At 39.4% G+C, this 21,123-nt stretch overlaps 1 protein-coding gene across 1 annotated transcript in view; it reads left to right on the forward strand.

Annotated features, from left to right (window-relative positions):
• The window catches only part of znf366 (zinc finger protein 366), a 44,221-nt gene extending 25,787 nt beyond the window's left edge, over window positions 1–18,434 (forward strand). The window contains 4 exon segments of the mRNA XM_052020005.1: window positions 7,465–7,667; window positions 13,543–13,573; window positions 13,575–13,707; window positions 16,159–18,434. Coding sequence (XP_051875965.1) covers window positions 7,465–7,667; window positions 13,543–13,573; window positions 13,575–13,707; window positions 16,159–16,625 — 834 coding nt within the window. The 3' untranslated portion in view covers window positions 16,626–18,434.
• Window positions 18,435–21,123: the final 2,689 nt, after the last annotated feature.

Raw genomic sequence — 21,123 nt, forward strand, 5'->3', positions numbered from 1 at the left:
TTTAGAAGGCAGAGCAGTGCAGTTTAAAGACATTGCTCTGGATTGTTTTTCATTCAACTCACAACTAAACATACTTGAACACAACAGGAAGGGACGCCGCCTCTTGTAGTTAACCTCTCGAGACTGGTGCAGCTTTGCCTCCAGAGGATTAGAGCTACCAGCAATAGACAAAAGAAAAGTTGAGGAAGTTGACTGAAAGAGGACAGGATATAAGCAAGGCTGCAAGCTTGATAGATAGAAAGACCATGGCACTCCTGATATATACACAGCAGGAAGAGGAAAGCAGCTGGTGCTGAGATGTCTTAAAGTTGTTTTGCTTTTTGCTATTCGTTACAAATTATTAGGAGGCTCCTTTTCCCATCATTATGTGTGATTCTTTAACTTTTGGTGTAATTCTGCATAGAATAGTTCAAGTAATTTTCAATGATAGTGGACATACTGAAACATTATACAAACACTGCCCAGAAATCTTGGGGCAGAAATCCTTTCACATGCAGAGGGCACATTAGAGTCAGGCTGCATGGGCCAAGAGCAGTTTCACATGATGCTACAGGGGAGTTGTATTCTAATGAGCACAAAGTATGAAGTGTGAATCCTGGGCCTTCTGTGCGTAATTACCCAAACACATCCGTTGGAAGCAAAGTTGTGCGAGAGGCACCATTTTTACTAAGCAGGGACTCTGAGGCAGACTTGGTTGTAATTGAGATGGATACCATGTGCTTCAAACAGCTGATGGGACTATGCCATCAAAATTAGCTACTTGGGGCAACAATCCTGTGGGTAGGGGAACCCCAGCAATAGATAACTTAAAGGTTTGCAGCAGATGATGTCAGAGCTATCAGTCAGCTGAGTTTGGGATGACTCCTCTAACTGATGTGGAGGCTGGAATTCATACGGCAGTAAAGGTCTGTATCTGCAGTCGAAGCCTGTGCATAATTGCACGGCAAGTTCACAACAATGATATGAATCATGGATTAAAAAATATGTTGGAAACACTCAGCAGGTCAGGCAACATCCGGGGAGAAAGAAACAGAGTTACTGTTTCAGGTCAATGATCTTTCATCAGTATTAGCTAATGTTAAGAATCAAACATTTCATTTGCACAGAAGTGGGAGGGGTGACACGAACAAAGGGAATATCTGTTATAGGGTGGAGATCAAGAGAGACTGAATGGCATAATGAGGGTGGTGCCAGCTGAGAGCGGGTGGTGAAGGCTTGTTAATCTCAGCTGATGGCAGGTTAGGCATCAAACTGAAATATTAACTCAGTTTTTCCCTCCACAGACACTACCTGATCTGCTAAATATTTCCAGCATTTTCTGTTTCCAACATCTGCAATTTTTTGCCTTGTTTGACAATCAGGGGTTGCATATAATTACATTGCACTCAGTATTCTTCTTTGTAAGCACAACAGACACATGGAAGACAGTGATACAACAATGATCTCGGGGATGAAAGGATGAATGTATGATGAGTGTTTGATGGCTCTGGGCCTGTACTTGCTGGAGTTTAGAAGAAAGAGGGGGGATCTCATTGAAACCTATCGGATACTGAAAGGCCTGGATAGAGTGGACGTGGAGATGATATTTCCCTAGTGGGAGAGTCTAGGACCAGGGGGCACAGCCTCAGAATAAAAGGACATCCCTTTAGAACGGAGATGAGGAGGAATTTTTTTAGCCAGAGGGTGGTGAATCTGTGGAATTCATTGCCACAGACGGCTGTGGAGGCAAAGTCATTGTGTGTATTTAAAGTGCAGGTTGATAGGTTCTTGATTAGTAAGGGTGTCACAGGTTACAGGGAGAAGGCAGGGAAAAATAAATCAGCCATGATCAAATGGCAGAGCAGACTTGATGGGCCAAATGGCCTAATTCTGCTCCTATGACTTATGGTTTTATGGTCTTATGATATAATTTCCCAAAGAATCCCAGGCACTCATAGAGTTGCTGATGGCTTTTCAAGTAAAATTCTGTCATGTAGTACAGGAAACAAAGTACACAAAATATAATTTCTAGCCTATTGCCTTTATCTCTTCTCCTAGATACTTACCAGGAAAGCACTGCATGTTGTTCTGTCCTTAAGTGGCAAGAAATATTCCCAGCCAAATGCTAGACAATGAGTGTCTAAAAGAAAAGAGTACAAAACGTCTGCTTGTGGCATTCAAGGACACTACCATCATTAAATTTGTCACCATCAACATCTTGCCATTGGTCAGAAATTCAACATGAACCAGCTGCCTAAATGCCTTGGTAACTAGAGCAGGTCAGAAGGTGGGTTCTCTGCAACAAAAGACTCAATTTCTGACTTCTAAATAGCTTCGTATGTGAGGTGAAATGCTCTCCTTGTTGGAATCTTTGTCCAACACCGATATTAAAACATCTTCAATCTTTTCCCATGCATGTAAAGCTGGGCAATAAATGATGCCTATCTAGTGAAGTCTGTGCCTTGTGAATTAACTTGTTTAAACATTAGCTTCGGTGAAATACTCACATTGCTACTTTTGTGATCCTATCACATCTCATCCATATTGATAGTGATAAATGGTCTGACCTTACAACAGCATCACTGTTGCTGTGCTTGAACAAAATGCTTGTGACCTGACACTAGACTGAGGTAGAGTGAGAACTCCACACAGAAGTTGTCTCTCTGTTTTTCTATACGGTGATTTTGGGCTTTAACTCCTGATTTATGCTCCACAGGTTTAGCAATAGTGTTTTCAAAGGAGGAATAGAAGCAAAGAATGTTGCTTAAATGGAGAAAAAATAATAACTGCTAATCTGCAGAGAGGTTTTGGTGTTCTGGTTCATGAATTGCTGTTACAGCAAACATTTGCGAAGAAAAAGAACGTATTGATCTTTATTACAAGGGGGTTTCGTACAAGAGTAAGGAAATCTTGCTGGAATTGCACAAGGCGTTGGTAAACCCACATCTGGAGTACTGTGTGCAGTTTTTTGTCTCCATAATTAAGGAAGGATAAGCTTGCCTTGGTGGCAATGCAGCATCGATTCACCAAATTGATTCCTGGGATTTTCTAATGAAGAGAGATTCAGTAAGATTGGACTATGCTCACTGGAGTTTAGAAGAACGAGAGGGAACCTTATACAAAGCCTATAAAACTCTAACATGACTAGGCAGCCTAGATGCAGTGAGAACATTCTCAATGGCTGGAGAATCCAGAATCTTGGGTCACAGCCTCAGGATATGGGACATGCCATTTAGAACCAAGATCAGGAGAAATTTTGTCACTCAGAGAATGTTGAACCTGTGGAATTCTCTACTGCAGAAGGCAGTGTAGACCAAGTCAATGAATATATTGAAGAAGGAGGTAGATATATTTCTTAATGCTAAAGGGATCAAGTGGGGAGTATATGGAACGCACTGCCAGAGGAAGTGGTAGAGATGGGTACAATTATGACATCTAAAAGGCATTTGGACAGTTACAAGGATAGGAAGGGTTTAGAGGAACATTGGCTAAATGCAGGCAAATGGGACTAGCTCAGTTAGGTAACTTGGTTGGCATGGACCTGTTGGGCCGAAGGGCCTGTTTCCATGCGGTATGGCTCTATGACTTTATATACGGGGAGCAGACACTGAAGTGGACGATCAGCCATGATTGCGTTGAGTGGTGAAGCAGGCCCAAAGGGCTGAATGGCCTACTCCTACCCATACTTTCTATATGGCTCATATAAGATTCTGGGAAAGATTGATGGGGTAGGTACAAAGAAGCTGTTACCCCTGATGGAGAATCTAGAATTGTGGGGGGGAGGGTGGGTGTGGTGGGGAGGGGTGGTTACAGTTTTGGGTTAAGGCCCTTGGGCTAAGGTGAAGAGGAATTTCTTTACTGAGGATTGAGATCCTTTGGAACTCCCTGTACCAAAGGGCTGTGCATATTCAGTCACTCTGTAGGGTATGCAGGGTTAGGTCATCTTCAGATTCCAAAGTGAAGTCCTGAACTTGCAGGTGGTAACTGGCTGTTCTCCTGAAGTGGGTTGTGATGTGGTGGAATTTCCCCAGCATTTACATTGGGGAATCCATTGGAAGAACCCATAGCAGGAAAGACCTGAAAATTCTCCTCCATTCACTTCCATGGGTTTAACTTTTTTTCAGTTTGTTCATAGGACCTGGACAAAGCTGGCAAGCATCCCTGGTCAATCACATGAGTGGTTCTAGAGTTGCATATTGATCAGACTGGGTAAGGACGGCAGATTTAGTTCCCTGAAGGACATCAGGGAACCGGATATTATCTTTAAGACAATCTGGCAACTTCCTGGTCATATTATTACCCAATTATTCCAGATTTATTTAATTACTTACATTTACTTTCCCCAGCTGCCATAGTGGGAATTGAACTTGCGCCTTCGGATCAATTGTCCCGGCCTTTGGATAAAAGTCCAGTAACTTAACTTCTATACCTCTTAATTACTAGAACTCAGTATCCACATTTGTTAGTTTTAGCATTGTCAGGTTTTAACTTTGTTTACTTAAATATTTTAAGTGTTTTTAAAAGTTGTAATTTATAAGAATGTCTTTTGTGATAACTTTTTAAATAGATAGATGGAGCTTGAACAATTTTGGAATACTTTTAAATGTTTCTAAATGTCAGAAACATTCAGCAATATTTACAGGATTTTTGTAGCTTTTACAACTGGCTAAACCAGAAGGTGTGGCTTTACTATAATAAACGAAAAACAAAAAAATGCATATACTGGAAATCTAAGAGAAAAACAAAAAATGCTGGAAATACTCAGGAGGTCAGGCTGCATCTGTGGGAAGAGAAACAGAGTTAACATTACAGGTTGAAACCCCTGTGTCAGAACTGGGAAAGAGACCAAAGAAGCTTGTTAAACTGCCGGGATGGTGGGGAAGCCAGAGTGACCATGGGAATAAGCTGTAAACAAGGTTATCTGGTCAATGAGTGAATGGGAGCAGTCAGAGAGTGAGAACATAGACGAAAGAACCTAGAACAAAAGAATGTAGGAGTTGCAAAATACAGAGCAGGGAGATCTGTCTGGCAGGTCAGACTGAGCATGTCCTCCACTCTCAGAGGGAAAAAAAAAGAAAAAGAAAGGGGAAAATAAACAACAAACAAACTGAGCCAATATCACAGATGGATAACTGATCTAGACGGAAATCATGTTACCTGAAGTGGTAGAATTCAAAATTGTCCAGAAGGCTGCAATGTACCCAGACACAGGATGGTTGCTGTCCTTCAAGTTTGTGTTTAGCCTCACTGTGATAGTCCAGGAGGCCACAGACCGATAGGTCAGAGTGGATGGACAATTAAAGTGGCAGGCAATGGGAAGCTCAGGGCCACTCCTCCAGACTGAATGTGGGTGTTTCACAAAGGATTTACTGGTTGTCAGAGTTTTTTTTGGCAGTTTGGTGGGTGGGATGTGATGGGATTTATGAGTGGATGGTTCTGATGCCAAGGAGGGCCTTACCGCAGAGCTTGGTGATAGCACTTCATTGTAAGTTCTCAATGGGGCATGCCAGAAGGGTAAATGAAACCTGCTCTTGTAAGTCAGCAGTGATAGTGGGCAGCTCACCCCTGACTGCAAATTCTGGACCATTGTGTAGATTTAAGACTGAGATCAATAGATTTTTCGAATCAAAGAATGATAGAACCTGTTGAGAAAGGAAACTTGTCAGCTTGACACAAATAACTTTCCAGACATGCTAGTGAACCAAGAGTCTAATGAAAAGAAGGAATAACTGAAAATATTTTCAGTAAAAAAATGTGCTGGAGAAATTAATGGCACTGAAATCTAGTAAATCTCTGGGGCCTGATAATCTGCATTGCAGTGTACTGAAAGAGATAACCATGGAAATAACAGATGCATTGATTGTTGTCTTCCTGTGACGGCTGGACTGTTGGAGAAGGAGAGGTTGAGTAGACTAAACCTGTATTCACTAGAAATGTACAAAATTCTGACAGAGCTTGACAGGTTGGATGCAGGAAGAAAGTTTCCTGGGCTGGGTGACTGGAACCAGAGATCACTGTTTCAGGTTACAGTGTAAGGGATAATTGGGATTGAGCTGAAAAAATCCTTCACTCAGAGGCTGGCAAATCTATAGAATTCTCTGCACTGAATTATGAAGGCACTGAATATCTTCAAGAAGGAGAAAGATAGATTTCCTGGCACAAAATGCTTCAAGGGATATGAGGAATGAGAGCTATTTGGGACTGAGATAGAGGATCAGCCATGATCATACTGAATGGCAGAGCAGCTCAATAGGACAAAGAGCCTACTTGGTTCCTATTTTTCAAAGTTTCAGGTGGAGGATCAGTTGTTATAACATGATTAGAGAGGCCAAATAGACCATTTGCATTTTGATTTTTTAGGTTTTGATCTTAATGTTAGGGAGATTAAATCATTTTGGATCAACATTCAAATTGCATTGTGAATGCTCTGCTAATTCCATTAGTTTGATGTGGATGCTGAAGAATGAAGCATTTTCCACAAAAAGGATTCATCCAAGGTTGCTCAGGAGTTGGAAAATCAGACAGCCCTCTTCCACTGTTAAGTGAAAGAGAGCCAGGACTTCTAGCTGGCTGTTTCTGAAGAATCAAATATCATTAGCAAGTTTGGGACCTACCCTGAGAGAGGTCAGGGATATCAAAGAGGATCCTTGTCTCTCCAACAGAAGAGAGCACAGTAGTTCTGGAAACTTGTAAATTCTTAAGAGCAATTATGCCATTCTTAAAAGCAATTAGGGCAGATATGGACTCAGCATTTCAATCCTCAGCTCCACGAGAAAGTTAGTGAAGATTAGGCATTTCTTGTCTATGGAGTCACGCTTGAGTAAATGTGGAGCTTCTGACAGAGATGGGAGTGATGGCACTGTATCATGGCTGGCAGTGGATTTGGGGTATTTGAAAAAACTCATCATGGAATGCACACCAGCTTTCAGTAGATAAGGGTCCAGTGGGGGCTATAAGGTGTAGACTTGGGAGTATTTCTTGGAAAAGCACAGAGAATGACACATATTTCTTTCTTGAGATACAAGGTCATATGGAAGATCTGACCTCCTCTCTTCCCTCACTCAGAATTTTCCATCTAGTAGCTGCAGTGTTAATCCAGGCAGATCTGAATTCCATTCCATATTTTTCAACCCTTCCGCATTTCCTTGGCAGTTACATTACAGATAATATCCTGAGATGCAATGGAATATCAGGGCTTCTTGTTTAGGCTCATGCATGAAGAATAACCATTTGAGAGCATATGGGTAGGTGCCCTTGGAACAGTCCTGAGGTATAAGTCAGTGCATTTTGAAAAGGAAGAGAGAAAGCAAAGAAAAGATAAAAACAGAAGCATTTGTTACATCTAGTTCTCATTTCTTTGTGGCCTAAATTTCAAATTGAGAGCTAAAGAAATTACATCAAATCAACATATTTGAAAGCACAAAATGAGATGCATCAGGGGAATTCCTATAGTAAAATGTTTCCTCTTTTTGTTTCTTGTTTCAGGGCGTGAAGGAACATAAATGTGGGATATGTGGACGTGAGTTTACTTTGCTGGCAAACATGAAGAGGCATGTCCTAATACACACCAACATCCGGGCTTATCAGTGTCATCTTTGCTTCAAGAGCTTTGTGCAGAAACAAACGCTGAAGGCGCATATGATTGTTCACTCTGACATCAAACCTTTTAAATGCAAGGTCAGTACAGAGTAATGAAAGTCAAAAAAAATGTAGATGCTAGAAATCTGAAATAAAAACAGAAAATACTGGGAACACTCAGCAGGTCAGGTAATTTCGAGAAACAGAGTTAATATTTCAGATCTGAGACTTGTTGAACTTGCTGAATTATGCTGAACAAGAGGCCAAGTATCAATTCTGGGGGAATGGCAGAGGAAGGTGGTGAGGTGATTTGAATACTCACACGTTCTTGCAGAAGTTGGAAGAGTGGCTATTTAATCCCTGGCCTGTTGTCAATCTCCTTCCCACTTGGAATGGAGAGGAAAGTGGGTGGGTCAGTGGCTCATAGCTGGCCTCTAGCATTCAATTGGCTAGCAGTGGCCGTAGAAGGGAAAATGACACATTGAGTGGGGAGATCCATGCAGCTCTTATAGGGTCTGGAGAAGCACTCCTGCTGGGTCCAGGTGGCTTGAAGATTTATAAGCAACTTGATTTCTGGTGGTTGGGTAGAATTTTATTCACAAGAGGTGAAATAGTAGGCAGACCTACAGAATGCATGTAATTGTCCTGCTTGCTGTAATTTTAAGCCCCATATCAACTTTAAGAGAGCAAAATATAAGATCCCACAATGATAAACTTCACTAGTTAATGTTAAATGGTTTCAAAATTAATGCTATTTAAATATTTTAAATCTGTATGTTCACATAACTCACAATGCCACTTGAAATTTCAAATTATCAACATTAACCTTATGGTAGTTCAGTAATTCTAAGCAGATGCAACTTGCCATTTAGTAACTTAATACATAGCAGGTTCTAAATACACTTTCTAAAAGTAGATGTGTTTTCTAAATGGGGGAGTTCTGTAAATTTTATCTGGCAACCCGGACATGCTGATGACATGAAGCATTTAAAACAGAGATTCATAACATTAGTTCAATGGGCGATGCTCACATTTGCCAAACCTCTGAGGTCTCAGCTTTCACCATGTGCTGAGAAGATTGTGACTTACTGCAGATAGTATTTTTTTAAACTTTTGTTCAAATATTTTATAAGACATCTTTCCATAAACTTTTAAAAATTGGAGCCAGACAAGATTTAATTACAAAGCCTTACTTCATTAATTCCCAAACTGCCTTTCAGTACAGGAACTAAACAAATCATTGCCTCAAATCTCACCTTCAGAGAAAGCTTTTGTACACCCGAAAACTGTTTTATTGAATTATAAACATTTACAACGGAAGACAATAAAAGGCAGCAAGAATGCAAAAAATCCAGAGATGCCCTTAGGATATTATAGCAGGCTACAATTTAAATAAAGTCCAAAAAGTCATGAGGGCAAGCAATACAATAGTAGTTACTTGGTGAAGAAGGAACAGACAGGCCAAAGTGAGAGGTCAGTAAGGAAGAGCCAACTTCTGACTCCTTTCATCAACCACGGAGCTGGCCAGTATTAACTGAGCGGGTGAAATCACACTACATCATATTCAGATATAAATCCATCACAGTATTGTTATAGCTACATTTCACATAATAATTTCATTCTAAAACTGAACTGACAAAATATGATAATCCTACAAAAGAAAAAATGTAATTTACAGGAAAATTGAGCCCACAACATAATAAAAAAATTACATCATGTTTCCCAAAAATAGTCACTTAAGGCAGGATCAGAAAGTGTTGCCATCATCCATCTTATTACAGCAAGAGTCCCATTCTTTTCAACTGCTTTCGGAATACAAAATGTTTTAAAATGTCTGAAACTGTAGGTAGTGTTTATCAGTGACTTGCGCAGTGGTTAAAGGAGATTACATATTTTTTGACACATCTTCAAAGTCACATTGGGAATTAATGACCAAAAGCTAATAGTGCAAATTATACATATCTTTTGATCTTTATCAATGCACACAGTTGAGGTATGACTTACAACATGTTGCTTATGCTGAGATGCTGCAATTAATGGATACTTCATGTATCTTTCATTGCTGCCAGAATAATTCAACATTAGAAAAGCTATACATAATTAGTGATGAATGTGTATTTTGTAAAATCTAAATGATAAAGGGTTGATGAAATCTACAAAACTCAAACACACATACTATGATCATTTAACTTATTGTTTGGGACATAGTAAGTAAAAGTCTGTCTCATCATCAAAGGCTAAGATTGGTGCCTGATCTTGGCTAGTACAGGGTTAAAACAGTGACCAGATAGATGCCTTTTGGCAAGAGACTCCTCTTCAGCAGAAGGAAGGATATCGCTACACTGACTGCCTGCTTAACAATAGTTTCATGTCCCTGGGGAACTTTCTGCAAATAGATTTCATCTCGCTTTCTCTTGTACTCCTTAAAACTTCCTGTTTTCTCACGGTCCTTTTGGACAGTTTACAGACTTGTTCCCTCTCTCTGAGAACTCGGAAACCTCTCCAAAAGAATTCATAATGTAGACAGCAACATTGTTTCATAACCTCCTATTCCCAGAGAATTTAAATTTGGGATTCAGGGCTATATTTAGTGGTGTGGTGGCTACCTGTTAGTATGAATTTGTAAAGACAAACAAATTGAAACTCTGTAACTGACTGCAGGCTGTGGAAATGCTTATTTGAATCATTGGTAATTACACTTATTGAGTTATTTGCACAAGTTCAGAAGGACTTTACAAACACAGTCAGGGGTTTATTGATGTCCAAGGTTCTGGTCATCAGGATAATACCATTCCTCAATAAGACACATGCAGCTTCCTTCTCTATGTATTATAGAGAGAGAGTGGGTGTCCTGCAATGAGTGATTCACCTCCTGACTTCCCAAAGCTTTAAGATTATCTGCAAAGCATGATTTAGAGGTTTGATAGAATAGTCTCGACCTGCCTGGATGACTACAGCTCCAACAACTCTCAATAAGCTCAATACCATCTGGGACAAAGCAGCTTACCATATGGCATAACACCTCATCGCCAGATCTGACCAACAAGCACAAAGACCTCGCTTGGCTGGTGGTGAAAGGTGCCCTCCCAGTCAGAGCTTTCCTCTACAGACGACATATCACCCCCAGAGTACGCTGTCGTCGGGACAGCTGCGGTGGGGAAGCAACGGTCACCCACCTCTTTGCAGACTATGGATTTGCCAAGAGGGTGTGGAGAAGGATGCAAGGGTCCATGTCCCAGTTCATCCCCAGCAGCTGCTTGACAGAGGACTCCCTGATCTACGGGCTGTTCCTGGGGATACACACCGAGACAGACATCAAGTGCTGCTGGAAGGTCATCAAGTCGGTGAAGGATGCTCTTTGGTCTGCCTGAAACTTGTTGGTCTTCCAGCACAGCGAGATGTCTGTAAGGCAATGCTGAAGACTGGCACGGTCAAGGCTGCAGGAGTACTTACTGAGTGACGCACTGAAGCTCGGTGCAGCCAATGCTAAGGCTCTGTGGGGAAGGACCACAGTCTAGGCTCCTTCCGCTACCACACATGGAGGGGCTGAGTCGGGTGCGGAAGCCCCTCGAACAATGAAAGGTGTATCATCTCAGGGAGCCACATAAGTGGCAATGGTGCTATGTTTGTTTGAGTGTTTTTTTTTCTTTCCTAACATTTTACACCACTGAATGTAACAACCATGAATGTTAAGCTTTTGTAATTTGCACTATGTTCTTCCTTTGTATTTTTTTAATTATGAATAAAGTTTATTTTTGAAATTAAAAAAGCTTTCTTAACTAGCATCCCATCCTAAACATTCATTCCCTCCACTGCTGGCCGCTCTGGCTGCAGCATGTATTGTTTACAAAATGCACCACATTTACTTGCCTGGGTTGTTCTAGATACACAGGTTTTACCACTGAGAAGGATAAGGGGAGCAGGCAAGTTGAGCACCGTTCTGAATTGGAGGTATATTACTGTTCCTTCATCGGCGCTAGGTCTAAATCCTAGAAATCCTTGTTTAAGAGCACTGTGAGAGTACCTTCACCGGAGGGACCGCAGTGGTTCAAGAAGATGGCTCACTACCACCTTCTGAAAACCAGTTAGGGATGGGCATTAAATGCTGACTTTGTCAGCCATGCCTATATCAAAAATAAAATTAAAATCCTAGGATGCTCTCAGTCAATGCTATTCTGTCACCAACCACAATGAAGTGGCCAAGTGCAGTATGTTGTGATCTATCCTTTGATTCCCTCCAGCTTTCCAGAGAAGTTTGTAATGTGCACTTAATGCTTTTTCATGAAGTTCTGGCTGAGACAGATCTTGACATGGACTTTCTTGCATTTTCAAAATAACAAGCTGCAGCAACAAATAAAAAATACATGGCAATAACATCCCATCTTATTTGTGCTTCAATCAGGCCGTAAACAATTCACTTATAGCAAAACACAGAACGACAAAAAGTACTTACAGAACATTTCCCCCTCACTGAAGACCCTGAGTTGATTAGTTACCCATGCTGCTGTATCTACAGTACCCAAGTTCTTGGAAATAATGTGTTGAATTTTCTTCCAACATGTGTTTTTCTCTGGTCTGAGACAGTCCTGGCTCAGATGTGATCCTGGGACATGCCTCATTAGGTGAAATCTCTGGAAAAGCAGGGAGACTATCAATGTTAACCAGGGAAATCACATCTTTGGAGCACCACTGAACATGGCAAAAAGGAACACTTTAAAAGCAAGTTTAATGTCATATCCAAATGACAGCCTCTCTGACAATACAGCACTCCATTGAAGTGTCAGCTTAGACTTTATGCACTGGTTTCAGCAAGGGCAATTAAATGACAACCTTAACGTGGTCAGAGGAAAGAGGCTAGAATACTTAGCCATGTTCAGCCAAGAACAGAACAGGGGCAGAAAGCCTACAACTTGGACCATTCCTTCCAAAGGCATTGTAAGCAAGCATTTTGATGCTGTCTCAACCCGGAAGCTGGCACAGGATTCCTGCAGTTGGCTTCACTGACAGGTTTCTTTTATGTCACTGGAATTCTGTCTGGAAGAGAAGCAAGTAGAGAGGTAAAGCTCGATAAACAGACATGCAGTGGTTGATAATATAAAGGTGAATAAATATATAGATCACCCGATAGAGATGTAGGTAAATAAATAGATTGATTAACAATAGATAAATATCCAGAGAGACACAAGAGATTACAGATGCTGTAATCTGAAGCAAAAAAACAAGCTGCTGGAGGAACTCAGTGGGTTAGGCAGATAAGTATACAGGTGCTTTAGCATGCAATAATGTGAAACTAAATGGAGAAATCAAAACTCACTGGCTCAAATGAGTTTTCTGCACCAGTATTCAGACACATACTGAGACATTGTGTAACATAATTTGGTTGAATTTTCAGTAGAATGTTTATCATTTCTCCATCAGAGACAAAAGTAGCAACATATTAAATTCCCACCTGCACAGTTCAGAAATACTTCTCACTTCCCAAGTTTTTAGGAGCTTGGTATCTCAGAACTGGAGCTAGTGTCCAACAAAGGATTTAAATTTCCAATGTTGGTAAACCAGAATGGTAAATTGATTTATTATCGTCACATGCATGGAGGTACAGTGAAAAACTTGTCTTGCATACCATTCATACAGATCAATTCATTACAACAGTGCGTTGAGGCAGTACAGTATGGAACATCTGACATGAAATATATCTGTGAAATATATCTATCCACAGGCTGGGGGTACAACTTTACTGCTGACAGCTTGCAGGTTCCATTGAAATGGTGCAAAAATACTAAGGCGCAGAAGCAGCAACAGTTGTTAACTGTCAAAAAAGTCTCGGTGATCTGATGTAAGCCATAGTAACTATTTTTGGAGCGCACTGTAACCCCTGGGTCTGTTTTTATATTATTTACTATCTCAGCAGAATATTGCTTTCTTAGAAATTAATAAATCCCACTAAAATTACATCTTTATTTTTATTGACAGCTGTGTGGGAAGGAGTTTTAATCGGATGCACAATTTAATGGGCCCACATGCATCTGCATTCTGACAGTAAGCCGTTTAAATGCCTTTATTGCCCCAGCAAATTTACTCTGAAGGGAAACCTTACTCGTCACATGAAGGTTAAACATGGAGTCATGGACGGAGGGCCTGATTCACAAAGTAAGAACACAAGTTTTAATGATGTATAGAGATTTCTTTGCAAAACATTGAAAATTCATTTAACAGAAACAAGAGTGGATCTAGTTCACTACAATTGTTAGGCAGGTAGCATTGCGGGTATATTATTAGATCAGTAATCCAGAGACCTAGTCCAGTCCATTGCAACCACGGAATTTGGTACAGACTGCCTGATACATTGTCCATCGCCACAGGTGAGCTGGACATTGAGAGGGCAGAATCCTTCTCTGTTGGGAAAGTTGCCATGATATTGAAAGGATCTTGCAACATAACATTGATGCAATCATTTGCAGCTTATACCATGGGGAAACTGCATTATGGATGAAGCCTGGTTCCACTTTGCTCTTCCCTTGAGGAGTGGGATGTAATATGTGACATATACATCCCTCCAGGTGTAGAGAACTTTAATGATCTTTTTGCTATGACAATGATGTCAGCAGGGAGGTGTCATGTCACTGCTATTTCATGCTGTAGCCTGGAAGGAGCCTGTGGATTAAAAGTTAAGAGGTCACAGTGATCATGAACGCTACTAGCTGTGCACCCCATGCCATGGTTCAGAAGTTAAGTGGTGACTCCAGTGGATCGTACAACTCAGTGCTGACCTCCCCAGTAAAGCAAAGGTATCTGAGACAGTGCACATCAGTGAATTTTGGCAGCAGAAATTGCCATGTGTACATGCCTGCTCCTTCCTCTCGCCCCTGTTCCTCCTGCTCACTCTTAGCTTATTTCTTGGCCCACCACTCTTGCCTTCTGTTCCCAATGTAACAAACTGCCCATGGTTGCAGGAAAACACAGGTAGAGATGGAAATCAGTGGCAGTAATGAAAAATAGACCAAAAACACCCAAAGGTTAACCTGAAGACAAAAATGACAGACTTTCCTGAAGTAAGGACTGATGGTTGACAAGAGAGCACATTTAAACATTAACAGCAGAATTAAGGTTGGATAGAATGGAAAAGGCTTCAGTGAAATCTGGCTAAGATGTGAAACAAGAAACATTAAGCATTTATAGAATGAGAAATCATAATCAGATCAAAAAGCTCATTTCTTTCTTTATATACACTCTTCCCTGTGATGTGCTCAATCCCACCCACTTATTTCTGTGAGGAAACCTTGTGTGTAAATATTTTCAAAAGCTCAAAGGTTATCCTGTAAAACTTACCCTTGAATCTTTGTTTTTAATTCTGGCCAACTTCCTTCCACGGACTATATCCTCCTGCCATCCTTCTACAGAGGCCATTGTGTAATAGTGATTATTTGGTTCTATCAACACACAACATCCCTCCAGGACTGATTAAAGTACAGAGCTGCTTTCATGGTAACGTTTCTCAGGCTTAAAAAAAGAAGAAACTGGAGAGGTACCTAAAAAGGAAAGTCAGGAACAAGAAAGGTGAAAAGCAAGGACAGAGAGAAAGGCAGAGATGTGAAGCAGAGGTACAGAAGTACTTCAGTTATCGAAGGGTGGCAGGTGGTGTTTTTGGACTGATGTCAGCCAATAAATTGACAGTATTTAAACATAATTAATGAACAGGCAATTAATTAATGTTTATCAATGAAATATTGTACATTTTTCTTTCTTAATCTATGAAATTTACTGTTTAATAACAGTATCTATGCTCTGAATTGGGAATACGTTAATTCTTAGTATCCCTTTGCTTTCACATAAAACACATTTGGACCCTGACCAGAATGAAATGCTATTCTTTTCTATCAATATTCTATTGACATTACCTGTAATAAAATGTCATAGAGTGCAATTATTCTGCCTAGCCAAAGAAGTCAGAGCAATAAATAAATTAGTTTTCTAATCAGTATGTAGTCCAGAGGGGATGAAATCATTTGACGGTTTAAACTACTTGCAACAGGCCAGTGGTGTCATGACAGGGAGAGATTAACATCAAACACTCAAGCTCATGTGCTCTAATATTTATAGCATTTTATTCTCTTTTGTTCCAGTTGTGAATGAGTACATTTGTACTTGTTGTGACCCTGCAATAACTAAGTGTAACAGTCAAATGCTGTACTCAAAGGGTAGGTTGCGAGAGCAACAACATTTTTAAAATAATGACCTTCAGAAATGTAACCTTCAATCAAAACCCACTGAATGTATTGTTTTTTTTTCTATTCCATTCTGCTGTGCTTCTCTACTTGCAAATGGTGAATAGAAAACAGAAATTTATAAGTTTAATATGTCTTCTGTCAATAATTAAGTTAGTAGAGAGACTGGAATTGCTGTATCATAGAATTGTCACAGTACAGAATGAGGCCATTTGGTCCATCCGGTCTAATCCTGGTCTTTGAAGAGCCATCTGTTCAGAAGCCCTCATAATCTTTTTCTTAAAGTACTTAAGGATTCTATTCTTCATTGAAAATAACATAAAATATTTCATGCAATCTCTTGATGGATGATCATGTTAATTTTCCTTAATTTTAGGCTTCAGGAGGAGAGGACGCATCGGATTTGCACAAAGCAATCTAATGAGTAATTTTGTACAGGAAGAACCCTTTGACCTCTCTCAAAAGAGCAGAATAAAAAATGTATCCCAGTCTGATGGTGAGAGTGCCAAAGGGAGTTCTTGTCAAGAAGAAGAAGAAGACAACTACTATACAATAGAACAATACAGTCCTGATGAGTATTGCAGAGAGAACAAAATATACATGCCAGAAGACTTATCCCAGAAGACAGGAAGACTGATTCAAGATTTCAGAGACTCAGACAATGAAGTGCTAACCAAAGGAAGAGTGATAAATGATGAAGATGAAGACTTGATGGCTCATGAAAATTTTATGCAGAATGGAACTGAATCTAATAATCGTAGCTCTGCTTCCATGCACTATCTATTTGATATCAGTGAAAACTACAATGACTTTTGTCTCAACAGCAGATGCAGTCCAGTATGAAAATATCACAGCTGATAAATATTAATTACCATAATGATTTAGAATTCTATAAAACAAAGGATTTTTATAAACAGAATGTGGGATGCTGATTGAAAATCAGACGTGAGGGGCACAATAGTTTTTGTCATTTTAATGTTTGTTAAAATCATGCAGTGTATTAGCTTGCATTTTCTATAATCATACATCTACATCCACACAACTTGCACTTCTGTCAAATGGCACCCGTGGCACTGACAATTCCTATAAAAACATCGATTCTATCCAATGCTGCAAATTTTGATGTTTCATAAATTTTTAAGCTATTCACCTGCCAGCCATAAATGGATGCCATCCTCGGTATATTTTCTGTGGGCTATAAAATTTGACTGTTCTTTATATGTTCATACACAGAATTTAGCCAGCTTGTGTTCTCACAGTGATATGGAAAGAGTACTTGTTTACTGTGTTAATAAGGAAAAAAATAATGTGCAGAGTAACTGCAGGTTTGTCAAATGATCAGATGCAAATTAATATTATTGTTTCTCCAGATATCATTTTGAGTGCTTATTTTGAATGTATCTGTCTAAGTGTACCTGTCTGTATAATTACTAATCAGATTTTGATGTATTTCTCTGGTATATGTTCTAGATTCAAAATATAACTTTAAATTATGCCCTCTAGTGAAAACCTTCTTTAGTCTTATCCAATCCAAGCAAAGAGTTTTAAGGTCTTAAAATATATTCCCTGAAGTATGAAGCAATGCCGGAACAATCCAAACCAACAGCAAAGGGAGAAAATGTGCAACAATAAAATAACTATTGGTTTCAATGAAATGTAAAATCTCATATGTTTGTCATCTGTAACTGATCTTAAGTAAGATAAAGAAATGAAAGAATGCTCTTTTACGAGAGACATGAATGGCTTGTGTTTTTCTTTGGTCCTTGTGAAGATTTCATTTTAAAAACTCCTCCATAATTCAGGTCATTCTGGAGTAACCATTGACTTAGAAGCTCAGGAATGACAATCTCACATTACTGCTGTGGATTTAAGTTCCGGTGCTGGCTCATGCTTGAAATTTGCCATTTAACTAGGAAATAAAACTAATTGCTTTTCATCCAGGCCACATAACACTGATATGGTTTATTTATTTTGGAAAGGCATGGAGAAAGTGTGTATATTTTCATACCTAAAGCACTACTATAGTCTGGGTCTATTGGTGCTGAAAACTGTGGTGAGGTCAGTAGATGTGAACTCAAAACTTAGAGAAAAAGGCTGGATGCATGCAATCATGAGTGAGTTACTGGAAGAAAATTAGAGATGTACCTTTAAAGCATTTGTTCAGACGATATTGCCACAATATTCTGTCATTTAGTCATGCACACATTTCTAAAATTATTTAAAAACTACTGGATATGTGTGCTGGAAATCATTGTTTTCCAATATTCAAGGGGGACATCAGAGGGAGGTTTTTCACCCAGAGAGTGGTTGGTGCATGGAATGCGCTGCCTGGGGTGGTGGTGGAGGCTGATACGTTGGTCAAGTTCAAGAGATTGTTAGATAAGCATATGGAGGAATTTAAGATAGAGGGATATGTGGGAGCAAGGGGTTAGATAGTCTTAGGAGTGGTTTGAAGGTTGGCACAACATGGTGGGCCGAAGGGCCTGTATTGTGCTGTATTGTTCTATGGTTCTATGGTACTCTAAAGATTAAGGGAAATGTAGTAAAGGACCAATATGGAATACATGGAGTAATGACCAAACTGCTTGTATTTATCTTCATCGACAACTCAAATATATAATTTTCTTCATCACTTTTGTATCTGCTATATTGTCAAGTGAGCAGGTGGCTATATTATCAGAATCACAAAACAGTACCTTACCTTTATAGGTTATTAACTGCACTCATTTTTCAATATTGACAAGACTAATAGTTCCAGCATGTTTTCAAAATGATTAATAATACAGTTGCAATTTGCATTCCTAATTGTTACATATATTCTTTTATAATGTCCATATAATTTACTCAATAAAAATGTACAAAATGCCTCATGTGTTCCTGAATATCTTGCTAAATAAAGGTTCTGCAATAAGGGTACAGAAATTCAGTGAATGTTTTCAACAACTTCCAGGTCAAACTCTGTTCCCAGAATTTGGGGAAACGGGAAGAGGAGAAAGTCATTCAGTTCCTAAAATTTGTTCTGCCATTTAATTGGATCATGGCTGGACGCAACTTCATTGCCATTTAATTGTTTTTGCTCAATCCCTTCTGACACCTTCAGCTAACATCAATCTCACTTACAAAAATTACAATTGACATATTAGCCATGGACTTTTGGGCTGGGGAGTTCCAGATTTCTACTACCCTTTATTTAAAAATATACTTCCTGATTTCACTCCAAAATGGAGCTCTAATTTTTTTCTTGTTATTCTTGATCACCTCCTCAAAGGAAATAGTTTCTCTATGCCCACAGCATTGAATCCCTCTTTCATTGTTGATAAATAGTTTTACAAAAGTGGAGGGAATACTGGGTCAGAAGCTTGGCATTGTTTCATGTAGGACACTGAGATTTTAAATAGTGTGGTTCAGCATGAGAAAGAGGACAAGAGGGATTCTGAAATATTCACTTAAAATTTCACCAAAGCAGACAGTTTAATATTCCATTCAAAGTACAGCACCTCTAATACGAACCTCACCACCATGCATAATGCCAGTTTGCTTCATGGTTTAAGCCAAGGAAGGTGGTCTTAAACCCACAACATCTGTATTCAGAGGCAATTGCGACAAATTAACATCTGGAATTCAGCTAGGATATTGTTATAAGAGTTAAACAAAGAGATTCCCGATATGAATTTATTCTCTTGAACGCGTCATGTTAAGGATGATTTCATTGAGATTTCCAGAACTCTGAAGGAATTGATAGAGTAGGTAGAAACACTGAAAATCAAAAAAAAAAGCTGGATGCTGGAAATAGAAAATTCTGGAAACATTCAGCAGGACAGGCAGCATCTGTGGGAAGAGGAACAGAGTTAACATTGTCAAAGTCTTGTTGTACACTGATTGCAAATTTCAAAATCAAAATATAACATAAATAATGTTGCCTAATATTCCCAGTTTTAACAATGTTTGAAATTACTCAAAGTATTCGCCATGAAATTACTCAAAGTATTCACCACAAAGATTCTTTCGGTTACCTAGAACTTGAGTGGGGCTTTCCACTGTAATCACTCTGCTGTCTGAAATGAGTAGATAAAGCCAAACAATACACTCCAACTCTCAAAATGCAGCACTATTAACCTGTATTGTTGCTGTGTGGATAAATCTCCTGGACTGCAATTAAGATTGGCTGCTTGCAAGTTAATTGGCAGCAAGTGAGGCACCTGGGCCATTTTCCACCAGTTTTGTAGGGTGGCAATCATCTGCAGAGTTGTGTGTGTTATATATAGAAGTTAAAAACAAAATGTTAAACTGACGATTGATATTCTAAAATAGGACCATGGCCAGTATTAATCATATGACACAAAGTCTCAGATCTGGAGAGTAAACCAGACTCCAAACCCTCTGGTACATGTTCAGATGTGCACTTTTTCATTATTTTTATATCAGCCAGTTCAGCAAAAGTAAAACAAAAAGTGCTGGAATTCCTAGCATTTCTGTACTTCCTGTGAGATGATAGTACTTTGGGTGGTGGGTAGAGGGAGTAGAGCATCAATTGTACTAGAATTGCTCAGAAACACATCCAAATGGCATTGCTAAAGTGCAACTTTGATAGTTGACATTCGTGGCAATAGATCTATTGACTTTAAGTACCTTGCAGGCTTATTGGATTGGATGCACTTCCAGCAGGGGCAGCTGGATAATGGATAATCAGAATTTTGGCTAATGTTATCCTTCCTAGCACAAGGCACAGAGGCCAATTTCAATGACGCTCTGCTAAGATTCATTAATCATTACCAACTGGGTATTGACAGTGCCTTTCTTTGGCTTTGTCCAGGTATACAAGTTACCAACAATTCCAGAACTAAATGATAAATTAAAGACTGCATTAGTTCCTACAATGAAGATTTTGAGGGGCCTGTTATGGCAAGGGATTCTTCCAATCATCTCATCAGTATTTTCATTAGGATTCTATCAATCATCCAGTGTTACATTAGCATACACAGGAAGTAAAAAAGGAAATAAGAAAAGTAAAACGTTAGAGTGCATGAGAAAGAAACAAGTTGTAGCAAACATAAAAGAAAATCTTAAAATATTGTCTAGATGTATGAAAAGGGTAAGGGAGATATGGGACCAGGATAAAGGAGATTAGGGAAATCCATTCCTGGAGGCAGAAGAAGTTCTGAACAAGGATTTTTCATCAGTATTTTTGATGGAAGAAGGTACTGCTGGAAGTTCATAAAAGGGAGATGTAGTTGAGATTCTGGTAGTGCTAAAAATTGATAAAGAGGAGGTATCAGAAAGGATAAATCACTTGGTCCAGATGTTATGCTTAGTATGCTATTGAAGAAAGTAAGGGAAGATA

The sequence above is a fragment of the Pristis pectinata genome, chromosome 7 (genome assembly GCF_009764475.1).
Source record: "Pristis pectinata isolate sPriPec2 chromosome 7, sPriPec2.1.pri, whole genome shotgun sequence".
Lineage (NCBI taxonomy): Eukaryota > Metazoa > Chordata > Chondrichthyes > Rhinopristiformes > Pristidae > Pristis > Pristis pectinata.